At 57.4% G+C, this 18,979-nt stretch overlaps 3 protein-coding genes across 9 annotated transcripts in view; 1 reads left to right on the top strand and 2 right to left on the bottom strand.

Moving 5' to 3' along the window:
• The window catches only part of F8 (coagulation factor VIII), a 151,345-nt gene that overhangs the window by 127,918 nt on the left and 4,448 nt on the right, over nucleotides 1-18,979 (top strand). For all 3 annotated transcript variants that reach the window (XM_049107307.1, XM_049107306.1, XM_025460528.3), the window contains 3 exons: nucleotides 10,621-10,765; nucleotides 11,164-11,312; nucleotides 12,310-12,486. In XM_049107307.1, the coding sequence (XP_048963264.1) occupies nucleotides 10,621-10,765; nucleotides 11,164-11,312; nucleotides 12,310-12,486 (471 nt within the window). The remainder of the gene's footprint in view (nucleotides 1-10,620; nucleotides 10,766-11,163; nucleotides 11,313-12,309; nucleotides 12,487-18,979) is intronic.
• On the bottom strand, nucleotides 2,211-4,098 carry F8A1 (coagulation factor VIII associated 1). The gene has a single exon (XM_049107312.1). The coding sequence runs from the start codon at nucleotides 4,068-4,070 to the stop codon at nucleotides 2,811-2,813; it is 1,260 nt and encodes a 419-aa protein (XP_048963269.1). The 5' UTR covers nucleotides 4,071-4,098; the 3' UTR covers nucleotides 2,211-2,810.
• On the bottom strand, nucleotides 5,005-8,126 carry LOC112668339 (histone H2A-Bbd type 2/3). 5 transcript variants are annotated; one of them, XM_049107311.1, is made up of 3 exons: nucleotides 7,153-8,113; nucleotides 5,890-6,003; nucleotides 5,005-5,765 (listed from the first exon to the last, which is right to left on the bottom strand). In XM_049107311.1, the coding sequence occupies exons 1-3, from the start codon at nucleotides 7,538-7,540 to the stop codon at nucleotides 5,098-5,100; spliced, it is 1,170 nt and encodes a 389-aa protein (XP_048963268.1). In that variant the 5' UTR covers nucleotides 7,541-8,113; the 3' UTR covers nucleotides 5,005-5,097. The 5 variants fall into 5 exon arrangements, with proteins under 5 accessions (XP_048963268.1, XP_025316320.1, XP_048963267.1 ...); XM_025460535.3 differs by having other exon boundaries at nucleotides 5,890-5,981; nucleotides 7,197-8,113; XM_049107310.1 differs by having other exon boundaries at nucleotides 5,005-5,981; nucleotides 7,219-8,126.

Here is an 18,979-nt window from a genome sequence, read left to right as displayed (position 1 = left end):
TTGATGATTGCTTTTTTTCCTTGTAAATCATTAAGACAGTTGCAAACTGATGGAAGATTCATGTCGTGCATGACTGTGATCTCTGTCAGTTAAGCATTTGTTTTTCCCCTTCCTTTGCTCTTGGGCAGCCAGGAGTGCCTGCACAACATCACACCTTTCCCACCTGGTGGGTGGGGTGGGAGGGGGGCAGTTGTTGCGGAGTATTAGCGTGTGCTTTACCCTCAGCTTGCCTTTTGCTCCCTCATCAATAAGACTACTGGCCAGACTGAGGGGGGCACTTGACGGGATGAGCACTGGGTGTTACTCTAGATGTTGGCAAATTGAACACCAATAAAAAATAAATGTATAAAAAAAAAAAAGACTACTGGCCAGGCCTGTAGCCCGGGTTGAGAGTATACCAAGAAAAGTAAAACTGCAAAGGACCATGCACCCTAACCACTTTTTTAAAAAATGTTTTTCAAAAATTCCAGTATAATTAATGTAGTGTTACATTAGTTTCAGGTGTACAACATGGTGACTCAACACCTCTATACATTTCCCAGGGCTCATGATGATTACGTGCACTCTTAATCCCCATCATGTATTTCACCCATCCCCACACCTACACCCCATCTGGTGACCATCAGTTTCTGGTCTATATTTAGGAGTCTGGTTTTTTTATCTCTTTTTTTTCTTTCATCTTTTGTTTCTTAAATTCCACAGGAGTGAAATCATACAGTATTTGTCTTTCTCTGACTTATTTCACATAACATTATACATTCTAGATCCATCCATGTTGCAAATGGCAAGATTGAATTCTTTTTCAGGGCTCAAAAATACTCCATTTTGGATCTGTGTGTGTGTGTGTGTGTGTGTGTGTGTGTGTGTGTGTCTTGATCCTTTCATCTATGGACACTTGGATTGCTTCCATATATTGACTGTTGTAAATAATGCTGCTGTAAACATAGGGGTGTGTATCTTTCTTCGAATTAGTGTTCTCATTTTCGTTGGGTAAATACCCAGTTGGGGAATTACATGGTCATATGGTGGTTCTATTTTTAATTTTTAAAGGAACCTCCATACTATTTTCCACAGTGGCCGCAACAGCTGGCATTCACACCAATAGTGCATGAAGGCTCCTTTTTCTCCACATCCTCACCAACACCTGTGCTTTCCTGTGGTTTTGATTTTAGCCATTCTGACAGATGTGATATCTCATTGTGGTTTTCACTTGCATTTCCCTGATGATTAGTGATGTTGAGCATCTTTTCATGTGTCTGATACCCTAACACTTTTGCAATAAGTTAGACTAGGCTTTTAGGGCTCCGAAAGACCCTTCCAGGCAGCCACGTGAGTGCGCAGGACTGGTGGCGGAGTCTGTGTCAGATGGGCCTCTTTTGTATTTTCTTACCTACTGACTGCTTCCCCGTTGCTGAAATGGCGGCATGAGGACTACCTAACCGTCCCACCCATTTACAGGCGCTTAACTCACGGTGACCACCGCCTACACATCCCCCAACACACACACACACTAAAGGCAAAACAGAACTGCCCAACCGCATCCTTAAACCTCACCCCACCAGATCAGTTCCGTACACAGCCTCAGGCTAAAGGGTGCATTTTCCGAAAGCAGAAGGACTGAGAGGGAGATTACATTCTGGAGAGTTCTCACTGGCCCTCCCAAACCCCTAAAGGCAAGTGGAATGTAAAAACACGCGGCTAGTAACGTTTGCACGCGACATTTGGACCAAAAAGCCTTGAAAATGTAGGATTCTGAAACAGGATGCTGTCCTCTTGGGCAAGAAAGGCGCGGTCTCGCAGGCCGAGGACCACGCAATAGGACAGAAGCACGCTGATTCAACACATCTGAGTTACCTACCAGTGGCGGGAAGGCGCCCAGGACAAGTAAGTCCCAGCGTGGCCCAGGCCCACGTCTGAGAATGGAACCTAGGCCCACAACCCTGAGTTCCAAGGCACGCCAGACACCTCGACAGTCGAACGTGGGCCCCTGCTTTGCGCGGGACACATTCGCCTTGGCGCCGAGGAAGGCCCACGCGGCCAAGGTTGTCTGTGGATTGACTGTGCGGCACAGCCCGAGCAGCAGGCGCACGGACCCGCTGCGAGTGAACGACCACACTGCGGCCCGAAGCACAGCCACCCGCTCTTCCCCTTGCTGCCTCCCGACAGGTGGAGCAGCTATTCCGCGTTACGGAGGAAGGCGAACCGCAGGCGAGAGGCATCAGAACGGCTTTATTGTGGATTTAGGGCAGCAGCCCCGAGGGCCCGTGCCATCTAGTGCTCCCCAGGGGTACGCGTGGGGCGTGGGCAACAAAGGAGAACCTGGGTGAGCACCTGGAGAGACACCGGCCTGCGCTAAAGCAGATCCCCGACGAACAAAAAACGGAACCGAGAGGCGTGTGCAACATCCAACCGTCCGACTTGCAACAGAGGTGTACGGGAGGGTGGGGGTGGGGGTGGGGGTGGGGGCCCGCAGGGGAGTTGGGTGCAAGAAGAGGCCAGGGGTAAAGGGGCCGCTCGGTGTCCCGTGGCCCGTCTTGGGGAAGAGAGCCAAGTCCTCCAGGCTGACCCCGTGATGCTGGGGTGGTTGCCGCGCCAGGGACGGCACGAAGCCTGTGGGATGCGGGAGGCTGCAGTCCCGCAGCGTCCGGTGGAGGCGGGCGGGCGAAGAGCAAGACAGGTGCGAGTGCCGGGCCCCTGCCCGTCGGTCCGTGGGCACGGCCGGCCGGCCAGCCCGCGGTCCAACGGCGGGGCAGCAGCAGGCCACGGGGCCAGAGGCAGAAAGCGGCTTCGGGGCTGGCGCGCGCGAGTGGTCAGACGCCCTGCCCCGACGGGGACACGGCTTCCTGCAGAACGAGGTGCAGCAGGTGGTTCTGCTCCGCACTGAGCAGCGGCCACATGTCCACCTGCAGCGACTTGACGGCCTCCGTGTCCTTCTCGTGGGTGGCCATGACCAGGGACTGGAGCAGCAGGAACAGCTCGTCGGGAAGCTGGCCGGCGCCGTCGGGCCCGTGGCCGTCGAAGGCCTCCCAGGAGTACTTCTCCAGCGTGTGGGCGTGCTCGGGCAGCAGCTTGGCGGGCGGCGGCTGCAGCAGGAGCAGCAGCAGCACGCGGGACACCTCGCAGCGGACCAGCACGTCCGAGAAGGCGCCCAGCGTGGCGGGCGCGGGCGTGGGCGTGGGCGCGGGCGCGGCAGGCAGCAGGGCGGCGGGCAGGGCCGGGGCGGCGGCGGCGGGGCCCAGCGGGGCGGAGGCCGACGAGGACGAGGCCGAGGCCGACGAGGTCGAGGCCGAGGCCGACGAGGTCGACGCCGCCGCCGGCGGGGCCAGGGGCAGCGGCGGGGCGGGCGGCGGCGGGGCCGGGGGCGGCTGCCGCAGCGGGTGGCTGCCGTGCTCCCGCGCCAGGCGCTGCATGCGCGTGAAGACGGCCAGGGCGCCGCTGTAGTCGCGCGCCAGCAGCTGGCAGGAGGCGGCGTCGCCCAGCGCCTGCAGCGCGGCCAGGGGCAGCTGCGGCAGGTGCAGCTGCGCGGCGCGCAGGAAGTGGCCGGCGGCGGCGGCCGGCTGGCCCAGGTCGCGCAGGGCGGCGGCCAGCTCGAGGCACAGGCCGGCGGCGGCGGCCGGCTGGCCCAGCTCCAGGTGCAGGCGCACGGCGGCGCCCAGCGCGCTGGCGGCGGCCTGCAGCGGCTCCCCGTAGGCCGCGGGGCAGGCGAGGCGCTGGCGGGCGTCGCGCTCCTGCCGCAGGAAGAGGCGCGCGGCCTCGGTCAGCGCCAGCGCCTCCCCGGGCCCGTGGAACAGCGCCTGCTGGCAGCGCGCCACGGCCAGCTGGCACCACGCGGCGTACGGCAGGCACTCCTGCGCGCGCAGCTCCCGGCCCAGCTGCGCGAACTGCTCGCCCGCCTCCGCCACGTTCGGCTTCCGCAGGAACCGCTTACGCAGCTTGCTCGACACCTGCCGGTAGCGGGCCAGGAAGTCCCCGGCCTCGGGCCCCGGGCCCGCGCCGCCGCCGCCGCCGCCGCCGCCGCCCGGGCCGCCGCCGCCGCCGCCGCCCGGGCCGCCCGCCGCCGCCGCCGCCATCTTGCCCGCACGCGCGCACGCCCGACGTGCCCGCGTCCCCCGGCCCCGCCCCCTGCGGGCCCCGCCCCCCCGCGGACCCCGCGCATGCGTGCGCCGCCCCCCGCCGTCCCGCCGGACGGAACCGAGCGCGCGGGCCGGCGCGGGGCCTGGGCGGCCGCGGCCCTTCCGAGGCGACCCCGGCCCCCGGGTCGGCCCGCGCCCCCCGGCCCCTCCCGGCCCCTGCCGGCCCCCGAGCTAACGTCGCGGCGCCGGCCCGCCTGGCCCCGAGGCCGCTTGGCCGGAGTCAGGATGGTCCCCGCCCCCCCAGCCTTCCGTCAAAGCCCTGTCCCCTCGAGTCCGCGCCGGCACCTGTGTCCCCCAACAGTCCGCGCCGGCAGCTGTGTCCCCCCATTCACTCCGCGCCGGCAGGTGTGTCCCCCTCCATCCCGCAGCCAGGTTGTTACTGCACCGGCGTTCACCCCATCACCACGCCGCAGGCATGGTCCTGAGCTCCAGCCCCACACACACCATCGTCCACGGGACTGGCCCGTGCGGTGGGGGGGGGTCTTCTATGCCCCAGCGTCACTCCCAGCCCAGCCACCCCCTGTCCTGACCCCGAGCAGTCCCCGTCCCCGCACCCCAGCCGGACCCCACCACCACCCCTGCACCCCAGCCGGACCCCGCCACAGCCCCCGTCCCTGCACCCCAACAATGCTCCGGACCGCATGACCGAACCCCGCACCACACCCACGAACCCGCGCCCCACGCCACACCCCAAATCCTCCATCACCCCCATCGTGCACCGCCGAGGGCACCCCAACCCCCCGTCATCCCCGAGCCCCGCACCCCCACCCCAACCTCGCCCACAACCCCAAACCCCAACCTCCCCCCCGCCCCCCCCCGCCCTCCCCCCGAGGCGCGTCCCGCACCCAGTGAGCCAGGCGCACACGTCTGGTTGTCTCTGCGCCTTTTATTGCGGGGACGCGGGGGTCACCGAGCCCCCCCGGCGGCTCCCCGGGCGGCGGCGGGCATCAGGGGCCGGGGGCGGCTAGTACCGGGCCGGGGCCACCTGGGACACGGTGGTCATCGTGAACAAGCCGCTGAGCAGCTCGTGGTTGTGCAGCGCCCGGTCCACGAGCTCCGGGGTGATGTACGCGGTGCGCCTGTGCCGGGCCTCGTCGCCCGCCAGCCCCAGCACGGTGGCCGTCAGGAACTGGATGACGGCCGCCAGGAAGATGGGGGCGGACGCGCCCAGGCGCTTGGCGTAGCGGCCGGCCCGCAGGAGGCGCTCCATCTGGCACACGGAGAAGGCCAGCCCCGCGCGGGCGCTGCGCGAGCGGCACGACCTCGGGCGGCCGGCCCGCCCTCCACGGCTCCCCCTGAGCCGCGCGCGGGGCCTCGGCGGCGCTCGGCGCGGGGCCTCGGGCTGCGGCCCGGCTGCGGCCCGGCTGGGGACGCTCGGGCGTCGGGCCGCGGAGCCACGGGCCTCGGGCTGCGGAGACCCCGGGCTGCGGACGCTCGGGCGTCGGGCCGCGGAGCCACGGGCCTCGGGCTGCGGAGACCCCGGGCTGCGGACGCTCGGGCGTCGGGCCGCGGAGCCACGGGCCTCGGGCTGCGGAGACCCCGGGCTGCGGACGCTCGGGCGTCGGGCCGCGGGGACATGGGGCTTGGGCTGCAGAGACATCGGGCTGCGGACAGAGAGACACCGGCCTCGGGCTGCGGAGAGACGGGGCAAGGGCTGCAGACAGACGGGCCTCAGGCTGCAGAGAGACCGACCTCGGGCTGCAGAGAGACCGAACTCGGGCTGCAGAGTGTCCGACCTCGGGCTGCAGAGACCGACCTCGGGCTGCGGAGAGACGGGCCTCGGGCTGCAGAAAGTCCGACCTCGGGCTGCAGAGACCGACCTCAGGCTGCGGAGAGACGGGCCTCGCGCTGCAGAGAGACCGACCTCGGGCTGTAGAGAGACTGACCTCGGGCTGCAGAGACCGACCTCGGGCTGCAGAGAGTCCGACCTCGGGCTGCAGAGACCGACCTCGGGCTACAGAGAGTCCGACCTCGGGCTGCAGAGAGTCCGACCTCGGGCTGCAGAGAGACCGACCTCGGGCTGCAGAGAGACGGGCCTCGGGCTGCGCTGCCGAAACAGCGTCGGGGCGCAGAGAGGAGCGCCGGGGTGCACCGCCGTGCGGCGCGCTGGGCCGGCTGCACCCGAGCCCTCAGCAGCGGGCGAGGAGGCCCCGCTCCGTATCCGAGGGACACACCCCCTCCCCGCCCCGCTGCGCACGCGGTGACACGCAGGCCTGATGAGGTCACCGCGTCCCCATTGGCCCGGCCCGGCCCTCGCCCGCCAGAAAAGCCGCTGGCGGGAAGTCGCTGGCTCTGCGCCGCGCGGACGGCATGGGGCGCCACCCACGAGCGTGCAGGAGCTCGCGCGCCCCCACGTGCACCCCCGACATGTCGGCCCTCTCGGCTGCACACGCGGCAGCGCCCCGCACAGACGGCCCGGCCGCCGCGCGCTCACTGCCCCCTGCACCCCGTCCTGCCCCCGGGGACCGACCGCTCCTCGGCCTCCTGTCCCTGCCGCTTGGCGTCCGCTGGACACCTGCTGCAGGGGCCACCCTGGGACCAGTAGGTGGCCGTGTGCGCCGGCCGCGTTCCCTCGGCACCGTGTTCTCAGGAGGGCTGTTCTCTGAGGGAGCGGGAACCGGGGTCCCTCCCCCCGAGAGAGCAGGAATCGGGCCCCTCCCCCTGAGGGAGCAGGAATCGGGGCACCCCCCCCCCAGGGAGCAGGAATAACGGCCTCTTCCCCCCCCCCCCAGGGAGCAGGAATCGGGGCCCCTCCCCTCAAGGGAGCAGGAATCGGGGTCCCTCCCCCCCGAGAGAGCAGGAATCGGGCCCCTCCCCCTGAGGGAGCAGGAATCGGGGTCCCTCCTCCCGAGGGAGCAGGAATCGGGGCACCCCCCCCCCAGGGAGCAGGAATAACGGCCTCTTCCCCCCCCCCCCCGGGAGCAGGAATCGGGGCCCCTCCCCTCGAGGGAGCAGGAATCCGGGACCCCCAAGGGAGCGGGAATTGGGGTCCCTCCGCCCGAGGGAGCAAAAGACGGACCTCGGGCTGCAGAAAGACGGACCTCGGGCTGCGGAGAGACCAACCTCGGGCTGTGGAGAGACCAACCTCGGGCTGCGCTTCCGAAAGACGGCGTCGGGGCGCAGAGAGGAGCGCCGGGGTGCACCGCCGTGCGGCGCGCTGGGCCGGCTGCTCCCGAGCTCTGAGCAGCGGGCGAGGAGGCCCCGCTCCGTATAAAAGCGACACCCCCTCCCCTCCCCGCTGCGCACGCGGTGACACGCAGATCTGATGAGGTCACCGCGTCCTCATTGGCCCGGCCCTCGCCCGCCAGAAAAGGCGGGAAGTCGCTGGCTCTGCGCCGCGCGGACGGCATGGGGCGCCACCCACGAGCGTGCAGGAGCTCGCGCGCCCCCACGTGCACCCCCGACATGTCGGCCCTCTCGGCTGCACACGCGGCACCGCCCCGCACAGACGGCCCGGCCGCCGCGCGCTCACTGCCCCCTGCACCCCGTCCTGCCCCCGGGGACCGACCGCTCCTCGGCCTCCTGTCCCTGCCGCTTGGCGTCCGCTGGACACCTGCTGCAGGGGCCACCCTGGGACCAGTAGGTGGCCGTGTGCGCCGGCCGCGTTCCCTCGGCACCGTGTTCTCAGGAGGGCTGTTCTCCGAGGGAGCGGGAACCCGGGTCCCCCCCCCCAAGGGAGCAGGAATTGGGGTCCCTCCCCCCGAGCGATCAGGAAGCGGGGTCCCTCCACCAAGGGACAGGAGTCGGGGTCCCTCCCCCCGAGGGATCAGGAATCGGGGTCCCTCCACCAAGGGATCAGGAGTTGGGGTCCCTCCCCCAAGGGACAGGAGTCAGGGTCCCTCCCCCAAGGGACAGGAGTCGGGGTCCCTCCGCCAAGGGACAGGAGTCGGGGTCCGTCCCCCCGAGGGAGCAGGAATAGGCCCCCCGAGGCAGCGGGGATCGCCCTGCACGTCCATCGAGGGGCACTCGCCCCCACTGCGCGCCCCCCCTGGCGGCGAGGGGCACCTGCGGGCGGACGTGCGCGGCGGCGGCGGCGGCGAAGGTCGCGCGGGGCCCCTCCGGGCGCGGGATGGGGGGCCCGACGGCAGGGCGACACCCGCTGTCTGGGCAGCGCGCTGACCCGGCCCCCTGCTCCCGCCGCGCCGCCCCACTGGCCCTGGCCCGCGCCTGCTCCTCCCGGTGCGGCCTCGCGAGCCCCCGCGCCGGCTGTGCCGCGGCACCTGGCACCTGGGGGTCACTGTCCCCCGTGTGTAGGGAGGGGCAGGGCGGGGCCCGAGGGACAGGGAGCTCGGGCAGCTGCAGCCCGCTGACCCGGGCCCCCGTGGAGCCTGCGGGCTCCCCCCGCGCCCCCAGGGCTGCCGACCCGAGCCCGGGCTGCAGGCGGGCGCCCAGCTGATCCCCCCCGCCCCCCCCCCCCCCCCCGGGCTGGGCCTGTCGCGCCCCCGGGTCCCGAGCGCCGCCCCGCGGTGCCAGCAGCGGCGGGTCGGCGCGGCGGGAGCGCTGCAGGTGCGCCGGGACCGGGCGGGGCCCTCCCTCTGGGTGCCCCTCCAGGCGGCCCCTGCACTCGGGCTGCGCAGGGCGGGGCGGGGGAGCTTCCCGGAGGGGGTGCGGCCTGTCTGTCGCCTGGGCGCGACTCGGCGATGGGACACGTTCAGGTCCTGACACCGGGGGGGGGGGGGGGGGGGGCGGCGGGGCTTCCCGCGTATTCGGGGCCTCCCGAGTGACTTTCAGCAATGTTCCGTGACTTTCCGTGCACACGCCCTGCACGTCCTCCGCTACGTGTATTCCTAGGGATGTAATTGCACGTGATCCCGATTTGAATAAAATTATTCAATCAGTTAGTTAACTGATCAATTAATCAGTTTCGTTTGAGGTTCGTCGCCGCTGCCGCGTGGAAAACCCCCTAATTTCTGCACGTTGGTCTCATATCCTGAAGTTTGTTGAATTCACTAACTCTGCCGGTGTTTCGTGAATTCTTTAGGACTTTTTCTGTGTAAGGTTATGTCATCTGAGAACACAGATGGTTTTCCTTCTTCCTTTCCAATTTAAATACCCTTTATTTCTTTCTCTTGCATCATTGCTCTAGCCAGGATTTCCATTACAATGTCGGTTAGAGGCAGGGAAAGCGCGGATTCTTGTTCCTGATTAGGGGAAAAGCTTTCAGTCCTCCACCAGTGAGTATGACCTTAGCTATGGGTATTTCATAAATGCCCTTTATTATGTTTGGTGATTCCCCTTCTATTCCTAGTTTGCTGAGTGTTTTTTGTCAGGAAAAGGTGGATTTTAGTCAATGCTTTTTCTGCATGAATCAAGACAGTCATGTGGGTTTTTCCCCCTTTATTTTATTAACGTAGAGTTATTTTCTTAAGTTGAAGCATCTTTGTATTCCTGGGACAGTTCCTTTTTGGACATGAAATGTCACTTTTATAATGTACTGCTGGATTCCGTCTGCTAAAATCATTTGAGGATTTCTGCACCTATATTCTTTTTTAAAGATTTTTTAGGTACTATTTGAGAGACCATGAATGATCAGGGGGCGGAGGGAGAGGATGAAGCAGACTCCCCACTGAGCAGGGAGCCTGACGCGGGCCTCGATCTCCCGACCCGGGATCATGACCTGAGCTGAAAGCGGATGCTTCACCGACTGAGCCACCAGGCACCCGGGCAAAACAATTTCTTACAACATTCTGCACGATACTGTAATGCTGATGTGTCATCATATAACACACACTGATTCCTATTCTAGTGTATTCAAGCATACACAAAGCCTAGGTGCCTTGTAAGAGATCATTTTAAACTTTCCGTAGCCTGTACGCCATGGTTTAAACCGAGGCCTTCTGAGTAGGTGTTCCTTTTTTATTTAAAGATTTTATTTATTTATTCATGAGAGACACACAGAGAGAGAGAGAGGCAGAGACCCAGGCAGAGGGAGAAGCAGGCTCCATGCAGGGAGCCCGACGCGGGGCTCGATCCCAGGTCTCCAGGTTCATGCCCTGGGCCGAAGGCAGGTGCCAAGCCACTGAGCCCCCCAGGGATCCCCTGACTAGGTGTTCCTATCACATTTCTCAAACTGTGTTCCCTTTCCTTTGAAGATGCCGTGTACTTTCTCTGCACCCTAGACTGCTCAAGGTCCGAACCCCCACATGTTGGATGTTAACACGTGTCTTACAAATCCATACACAAGGAATCATTAATTAAAGCCTCACAGTTCATGCACATGTGCACACACACACACACACACACAGAGAGAGACCACAGTCTTGGAAGATTATCCTGAGGCCAGGGTGGTAGGGTGGTGCCTGCCAGCACCCTCTCAGATGTGGAACAGGGCCCGACATACAGGACTTCTAGCTACGACGGTTGTATGTGAGCGCTGCGTGCTGTCGAGAGAAGCACAAAGCAAAATTAGAGGGAAGATGCAATGGGGAGCAATTGCTTTGTACCCTGTCTGCACCTGGCATGTACCTGTGCTAATCCCTCCCCACAGGTCTTCTTTGGCAACGTGGATTCATCTGGGATCAAACACAATATTTTTAACCCTCCGATTATTGCTCAGTACATCCGTTTGCACCCAACCCATTACAGCATCCGCAGCACTCTTCGCATGGAGCTCTTGGGCTGTGACTTCAACAGTAAGTGCCCAGTCATCACGTGCCCTTCCGTGTCCCAGCCCCGGGTGGGATGAATGACTGTCCTAGTCTTCTCGAGGGCAGGGCGATGTCCCAGGACACAGAACCACGAATGCTAAGAGCAGCGCAGTCCCGAGCAAACACAGGCCTTGGTCATTGTAACCATGGGATTCCCTAGGGGCAGCCACCTCCTCCGGCACTCTTAAGGTCAAAGTGCCCCCGAACTGAGAAGAGCTGACCAGAAGGCGCGGGGCAGCAGTAACAGCATGGGTGCGGGGGTTAATGCCTGGGAGATGGTGCGGTGGGGATAGTGGGGGGGGGGGGGTGTCGGCGGCCGCAGGCCAGTGCAACCGAGGCTGCCTCTTGTCCTTATGATTGCGCCCACCTTTAATCTCTCTGAGGTTGCAGCATGCCGCTGGGGATGGAGAGTAAAGCAATATCAGATGCTCAGATCACTGCCTCGTCCTACCTAAGCAGTATGCTTGCCACTTGGTCTCCTTCCCAAGCCCGGCTGCACCTGCAGGGCAGGACTAATGCCTGGAGACCTCAGGTAAGAGGCCTCACACTCGCCACTTAACCGACGCAGAGCAGGGAGGATGGGTTGGGAAAGTCCTCGACTGCTCCTTTAGAGGCCTTTCTGCCACCTGGGTGTTCCCCGAGACGTGTCAAGGGTGGTCGCGTCTCGGGGGAAGAATCCGCACAGACATTTAGTGGATGTGCCAGGTGATCGCACACAACATTTTTAGGGGGGAAACGATCCCTGAGTGAGCCTCCAAGAAGCAGGATCTCTGTGTGCAATCCTGGCGAATGCCTGTGAAGAAATTGTCGGAGCTCAAGTCCAGTGTTATGGAGAAGTATCTAGAAGTAGTCCTCTTTGCAAGTTTCTCAGTGCCTCAATGGAAAGTGTCACACTCCTCTACCGTTCATTGGGCAGGTTTTTTCCTGAGAGCCACTGAATTAGTGATTTTCTTTTTTTTTAACGATTTTATTTTTTTTATTTATTCGTGAGAGACAGAGAGAGAGAGAGAAGCAGACACCCAGGCAGAGGGAGAAGCAGGCTCCACTCAGGGAGCCCGATGTGGGACTCGATCCTGGGACTCCAGGATCAGGCCCCGGCCAAAGGCGACGCTAAATCACTGGGCCACCGGGGCTGCCCTGAATTAGTGATTTTCTCTTTTTTTTTTGAATTAGTGATTTTCAATCCCTGGATAGCTCTTGGGGATGAACGCAGTCAGTGGACTCTGCTCCTCCAAGGGGCTTACTTTAAGCGAAACAGATTGTGTGACTCATTGCCAAGCTTCTCATACTCTAGCCCATCTATATATGGCTCGTATATTCATTTAGCAGACATTTCCTGGGCACCCGTTAAATGGCAGACCCTGAGGCTGTAGGAACGAATCTTGAAAAATTGCTTACAGTCTACTAAGGAGAGACCACGAAAATGCAGAGTGGTCCCTGCTATGACGTGGTAAAGAAGAGGGGATGTGGGGGTGTCTAGGAGCAAACGGTACTGTTCCCCAGGATACTAGTCTAACTGACTTTCCTAGGCAAATAACCCAAAAGAGTGGCTGCAAGTGGACTTCCGGAAGACCATGAAAGTCACAGGAATAACCACCCAGGGGGTGAAATCTCTCCTCATCAGCATGTATGTGAAGGAGTTCCTCATCTCCAGTAGTCAAGATGGCCATAACTGGACTCTGTTTCTTCAGAATGGCAAAGTCAAGGTATGCTGGTCTCACGGGAAAGGCACAAAACCTCTCCTAGGGCTTGGCATTTAGAAACCTAATCACTTCATTATGTGATCAAACTTTCAAGGTAAATATTTATTGAGGATCTACAGTAATAGAATACCAGGGAAGACATCTGGGAGGTCACTGAGACTCCAGGCAAGGACATACAATCCCAGGAAGGAGCAGAGTAGAGCCAAAAGTCGATTATCCTCAGGCATGTTGCTGTCATCCAGGATGATGGCAAGAACCAGGGGGGGTGAAGACGAATGAGAGTTTTTTGCCAAATGTGTAAAGATGTCCGTATCCGCATCAGCTACTTAGAATCCTTGGCCTCGTCGACCTTTAACACGTGGGACCCAGACAGTCTTCCTTCTTGATGTGGGTTTGCTGCATAAGTCAGCAAATTGTGCTAATTAGAGGACCTGACAAAAGTCCTGCTATCCCACGAGTAATGAGAGAATGAATATTCATCTCTATGGTCTCTTTTCTTTTTCACCAAGAATTTTTTTTAATGCTTTTATTTTTATTTTTTTACTTTTTTTAAATTTATTTTTTATTGGTGTTCAATTTGCCAACATGCAGCATAACACCCAGTGCTCATCCCATCTAGTGCCCCTTACCAGTCCCTCCGGTAGAGTCTTCGGCTATTTGCTCCTCTGATCGCTAAGAAGCTCCGCCCAGACTAAGAAACTTTCAGGTCCCTAAAAGCAGCATGTTCTTTCTCATACGAGGCTTTTTGTTTGTTTTTTATTTTTTTAATCTTTATTTTTTTAAGATTTTATTTATTTATTCATGATAGAGAGAGAGAGAGAGAGAGAGAGGCAGAGACACAGGCAGAGGGAGGAGCAGGCTCCATGCAGGGAGCCCGACCCGGAACTCGATCCCGGGTCTCCAGGACCGTGCCCTGGACCAAAGGCAGACGCCAAACCGCTGAGCCACCCAGGGATCCCTGTTTTGTTTTTTTTTTTTTAATTAATTAATTTATTTATTTATTTTACATACTACCAGGCTTTTCTACATACTGTTTATTCTACCTAGAACTGTTTTTTTTTCTAGGTCTCTCCCACTGCCCCCTTTTTGACCCCTTTTACTTGGCTCATTCTTTGAGTCGCAGATACACATCATCTCCTCCAGGAAGAATTCCCGGATCCCCCAGTGCTGGACTAGACTTCTGCTTCTGGCAGTTGAGTGGAACAGAGTATAGATAGTATATGTTCAAGAGGACATTCCCATTGTTAAAAGGGTCTATCTCTGAGACGTGGTACCATATAGACGAACCTCAGATGCACTGAGTTACATGAAATAGGCCAGACATAAAAGGACAAACGTTGTATGATTCCATGTATATGAGTGTATTAGGCTTCGCCAGAGAAACAGAGCTGATAGAATGTGCGTGTGCATGCACACATGTGCATATGTGTGTGGGGATAAAGGGATTATTGTGTGGAATTGGCTCATGATTACGAAGGCTGACAGGTCCCAAGATCTGCAGGGTGAGCCAGCGCGCTGGAGACCCGGGAGTACCAGTGGTATAGCTCTGGTCTGAGTCCAAAAGCCTGAGAACCAGGAGAGCTGATGGTGTGAATTCCAGGCTGAAGGCCAGCAGCTCAAGACTTAGGAAGGGGGTGGGTGGTGGGCACTGAGGGGGGCACTTGATAGGATGAGCACTGGGTGTTATGCTATATGTTGGCAAACTGAACTCCAATAAAAAAATTTTTTTAAGAGACTTAGGAAGGGTCAGCACTTCAGTTTGAGCCCCAGAGCCAGAAAAGCCAATGTCCAGGTTCAAAGGCAGGCAGGCGGGAAAATTCTGCCTTATTTTTTTTTCTTTTTCTATTTTTTTTTAAGTTTTATTTATTTATGATAGTCACAGAGAGAGAGAGAGAGGCAGGGACACAGGCAGAGGGAGAAGCAGGCTCCATGCACCAGGAGCCTGACGTGGGATTCGATCCCGGGTCTCCAGGATCGCGCCCTGGGCCAAAGGCAGGCGCCAAACCCCTGCGCCACCCAGGGATCCCAAATTCTGCCTTATTTAGAGGAGGGTCAGCCTTTTTGTTCTACTCAAGCTTTCAAATGATTGATTGGAAGGCTAGCCGCTCTGTTCACTCTATCATTTGAATGTTAATCTCGTCCAAAAATACCCTCGCAGACACTCCCAGAATAGTGTCTGACCACATAGGCGGGCACCTCGTGACCTAGTCACGTTGACACACAATGAACAACTACCGTGAGATGCCTAGAACGGGCGGGTCCACGGAGACTGCAAGATCGGAGGTTGCTCAAGAGTTGGAGGAGAGGACGATGGAGAGTTCTTGTCCAACAGGTGGAGCTTCAGTTTGGCAAGATGAAGAATTCTGGTGATGGACAGTGGTGATGCTTGTTCAACAGTGTGAATGTAGCTCATGCTACGGAATCGTACACTTAAAGATGGTCAAAATGGTAAATTACGTGTTAGGTATATATTATCACGATGAAAAGGCTATCTCACCTAGAGCACCTGCTTCTTTTTTTAAAAAAATATTTTATTTATTTATTCATGAGAATACACAGAGAGGAGAGAGAGAGGAGAGAGAGACAGAGAGAGACAGAGACCCAGGCAGAGGGAGAAGCAGGCTCCACGCAGGGAGCCCAACGTGGGACCTGATCCCGGAACTCCAGGATCACACCCGAGGCTGAAGGCAACGCTAAGCCGTTGCGCCCCCCGGGGCTGCCCGAGCACCTGCTACTTAATGCATTGCTGCACTCGATGGGGAAAGGAGGCTCTCCAGCCTCCTCACCACCGAAAGCTCACCCCATGAACCTCAATGTGAAGATAACGAGCTGAAATCAGAGCAAAGAGAGGTAAAATGGGAGAAAAAGTAACATGGATGACCTTTCCTAAAGGAAAATGCTTGTATTAGTGTTATTAGGAGACTAAGCTTTGAGCAAAATGCGAGGAGAACTGAATGCACTAGGTGATGAACCCCAGAAGGGAGCCAAAGTAGTTGCAGGTAAGTAGCACCTCCTGGCATCTGGAAGAACCATGTTCAAGTCCACTCGGAAGGAAGCACTCCCAGTTTAGGTCTCCGAGATTCCCACATCCTAAAATGATAAGATCATAAATATCAGCAAACATGCAAGACAACAGGCCGACCTGACTTCAAGTGAGCAGAGGGGCGCCTGGCTGGCTCAGTCAGTAGAGCATATGAGTCGGTATCAGAGTCGTGAGTTCGAGCCCCACATTGGGTGTTGAGCTGAGTTTATTTGTTAAGATTGTATTTATTTATTTGAGGTACAGAACGCAAGAAAGCGAGCACGACTGCTAGGGGGGCAGAGGGAGAAGCAGACTCTCCACTGAGCAGGGAGCCCGACACCTGGCTCAACCCCAAGACTGCAGGATCAGGATCATGACCTGAGCTGAAGGCAGACGCTTCACTGACTGAGCACCGCCCCCCCAGGTGCCCTGGGTGTGGATCCTTCTTTAAAAAAAATAGTTGGGCAGCCCGGGTGGCTCAGCAGTTTAGCGCCGCCTTCAGCCCAGGGCGTGATCCTGGAGACCCGGGATCGAGGCCCACATCAGGCTCCCTGCATGGAGCCTGCTTCTCCCTCTGCCTGTGTCTCTGCCCCTCTCTCTCTCATGAATAAATGAATAAAAATCTATAAAAAATTTTTTTAATTAGTCAAATTAAATCTTTAAAAAACAAGTGAGCAGAAACAATCAAGAAAGATTCAGTATCTGGGTAACATCAGATATTGATGAACTATGACAACTTAAATGACTAACTCTCCAAGACTGTTAGGCGGTTTTAGGAAAACACAAGTACTTTTAGAAATGAAAAACCTCATTGTTGAAGCTTGAAATTGAAAGAAAGACCTAACAGCAGATTAGACTCAGCCAAAGAGAATTTGGTCAATTGGAAGATCCAGCTCAAGAAGTTACCGAGGATGGCGCACGGGAGACGAGACATAGAAGGCCATACGTGATTGGAATCCCAGACCGACAGGGAAAATACGGTGGAGAAATGGCAAAACGTTAACTTTAAAAATAAAGTCACCAGTGACTTTACCTGCAAAATATGGATTTATTTTCGACCAGCAGAGAATTCCGAGGGGGAAGATGCAAGCGAGGGTGGAACCATAGGCGTCTGCAGAACAAAAGCGAGGCACGCCCTTTTGTACAGGAAAGGGGGGAGGCCGGACAGGCTGCTATCAACAAAAAGCCCATTGGAATGATCTGGAAGTTGGAAGTGTAGTGGTTTGTCGTGGGCTGAGTTGTGACGGTCTCTTATTGGGCGGGCTGCTGCGGGGCTGGGGCGAGGAGGGGTGAGCCTTCCTTCCTCCTGCTCTGGGGGTAACGGAGTGGAGCAGGCCTCCAGTCTTCCTGTTGGATTGGCCTGAGGACAAGCGGCAAGGGGTGCGGGCTCAGCCGGCGGGCCTCCCGACTCCACTCCAGAGGAGCTTTCCTTTTAGGAACCTTCACAGAACCAACGAGGACAGCCACGTTTGCCACTTCCATTCTGCATTTTACCGGAATCAGAGAAGTTAGGCAAGAAAAAGAAATAAAATAATAATAATAATAATAATGAAAAAGAAAAAGAAAGAAATAAAAGGCATGTAAGTTGGAAAGAAGTAGTCTCTCTTCACTGATGATATGAATATATATCTTTTTTTTTAATTTTTATTTATTTATGATAGTCACAGAGAGAGAGAGGCAGAGACATAGGCAGAGGGAGAAGCAGGCTCCATGCACCGGGAGCCCGATGTGGGATTCGATCCCGGGTCTCCAGGATCGCGCCCTGGGCCAAAGGCAGGTGCCAAACTGCTGCACCACCCAGGAATCCCAATATATATCTTTATTGCATCGAACCAGCCCTAACTCCCCTACAGAGTTCCTGGGATACGAAGAATACTCTAAGTTCCTATTGACAAGTAGGTAGAAACTAAACCTGCCAATCCAGGTGAGCTAGCTGCAGAGCTCACTCTGGAGAGTCTAGGAGAAACCATGAAGAAAAGAGACGAGGTCAGTGGGAGGAAACAAATAAAATCATTTCTGAAAAGGGGAATTGCCGCCCTGAGTGAAGAAATCCTAAGACCTGAGACCTGTGGGTCAGAGCACTGGCTTCTGGAACCGAAAGCAAAGGGCTCGAAAGTCCGTAAGACTGAGGATGATGCTGTGTCTGGTGAGGGGCGATCCATGTCTCGTTGGCTTGGTGATGAACAGGAGCAGCAACCAACGAGTGGAAATCCGGTGAGGGTCCTATAAAAGCAAATATGACATCTCCGGACGCGAAGCCCTTTCTGTCCCATAGAGGAAATCGCACTTCACTTTATCAACAGTAGAGGGTGCGCCCGGCCTAATAAACCCCATACTCCAGCCCCTTGCTTCTCCCAGCCCACAGGAAATCGACTTATGGCTGGAACTAGGAATCCTAAAGAATTCCTCAACCAACCAAGACGGCTGATGAGTTCAAAGGTGTCCTTGTTCCTGATTTGTCACCGCCTGCTTCCTTGAAGACCCCATTGACTTTGGGCTTGGCAATGGCACCCATTCTGTCCAGTGGAATGTGAGTGCAAACAGAAACTTGAAAGATTTGATTTCTTTGACAGAGACTGAGAGAGGGAGAGAGCGCGCACAGTCGGGGTGGGTTCAGCATCCCACTGGAGGTATCAGCTCGGCCGTGATGTCCGGGTTGTGACAGCCCCGCGTGGGTCCGCGTCATTGCGGAGTCTGCTGGAGATTCCCTCCCTGTGGCCCTCCTGCTTGTGCTCTCTCTCTCTCTCTCAGATAAATAAATAAATCTTAAAAAAATGTTTAACCAAAATCTCATAATGAGAAAACAGTCGCACAAGTTTACAATGTGGGACATTCTAGGACACAGCGGTCCTAGAGTTTTAGAAATGTCAATGTCGTGAAAGACCCAAAGCGCCCAGAGACTGGGAGTCTGTTCGAGATCAGAGGTGATTTAAAGACATATGATAAGTAGAGGCAGCGAGTGATTTTTAGTAGATCCTCGATTGGAGAAATTGCTCAAGCGACATCCTACTGACAACTGGACATTCTTAATTATCAGGCCCTGTTACGGCAAATATCACGTTTGGCGGGTGTGACGATGGCACTCTGTGCCTATGTACGCCTTTTTTTTTTTTTTTTTTTTTTTTTTGCTGTCTACAAGACACTCATTTTATTTTTTTATTTTTGTTTTTTATGAATTTATTTTTTAATTGGTGTTCAATTTGCCAAGATATAGAATAACACCCAGTGCTCATCCCATCAAGCGCCCCCCTCAGTGCCCATCACTCAGTCACCCCCACCCCCCGCCCTCCTCCCCTTCCACCACCCCTAGTTCATTTCCCAGAGTTAGGAATCTCTTGTGTTCTGTCTCCCTTTCTGATATTTCCCACACATTTCTTCTCCCTTCCCTTCTATTCCCTTTCACTATTATTTATATTCCCCAAATGAATGAGAAAGAATATATAATGTGTGTCCTTCTCCAATTGACTCACTTCA

This window comes from Canis lupus, chromosome X (assembly GCF_003254725.2).
Source record: "Canis lupus dingo isolate Sandy chromosome X, ASM325472v2, whole genome shotgun sequence".
In the NCBI taxonomy this organism is placed as follows: Eukaryota; Metazoa; Chordata; class Mammalia; order Carnivora; family Canidae; genus Canis; species Canis lupus.
This window is presented reverse-complemented; position numbering and strand designations above follow the sequence as displayed.

What these genes read in the sequence shown, in the direction of transcription:
- F8A1 (XM_049107312.1), bottom strand. Translation starts at nt 4,070, where the DNA reads ATGGCGGCGGCGGCGGCGGGCGGCCCGGGCGGCGGCGGCGGCGGCGGC.
- LOC112668339 (XM_049107309.1), bottom strand. Translation starts at nt 7,540, where the DNA reads ATGTCGGGGGTGCACGTGGGGGCGCGCGAGCTCCTGCACGCTCGTGGG. An exon ending in TGGTCTCTCCGCAGCCCGAG is followed by an intron (nt 6,004 to 7,174) that starts GTCCGTCTTTCT and finishes GTCTCTCTACAG; the next exon opens with CCCGAGGTCGGTCTCTCTGC.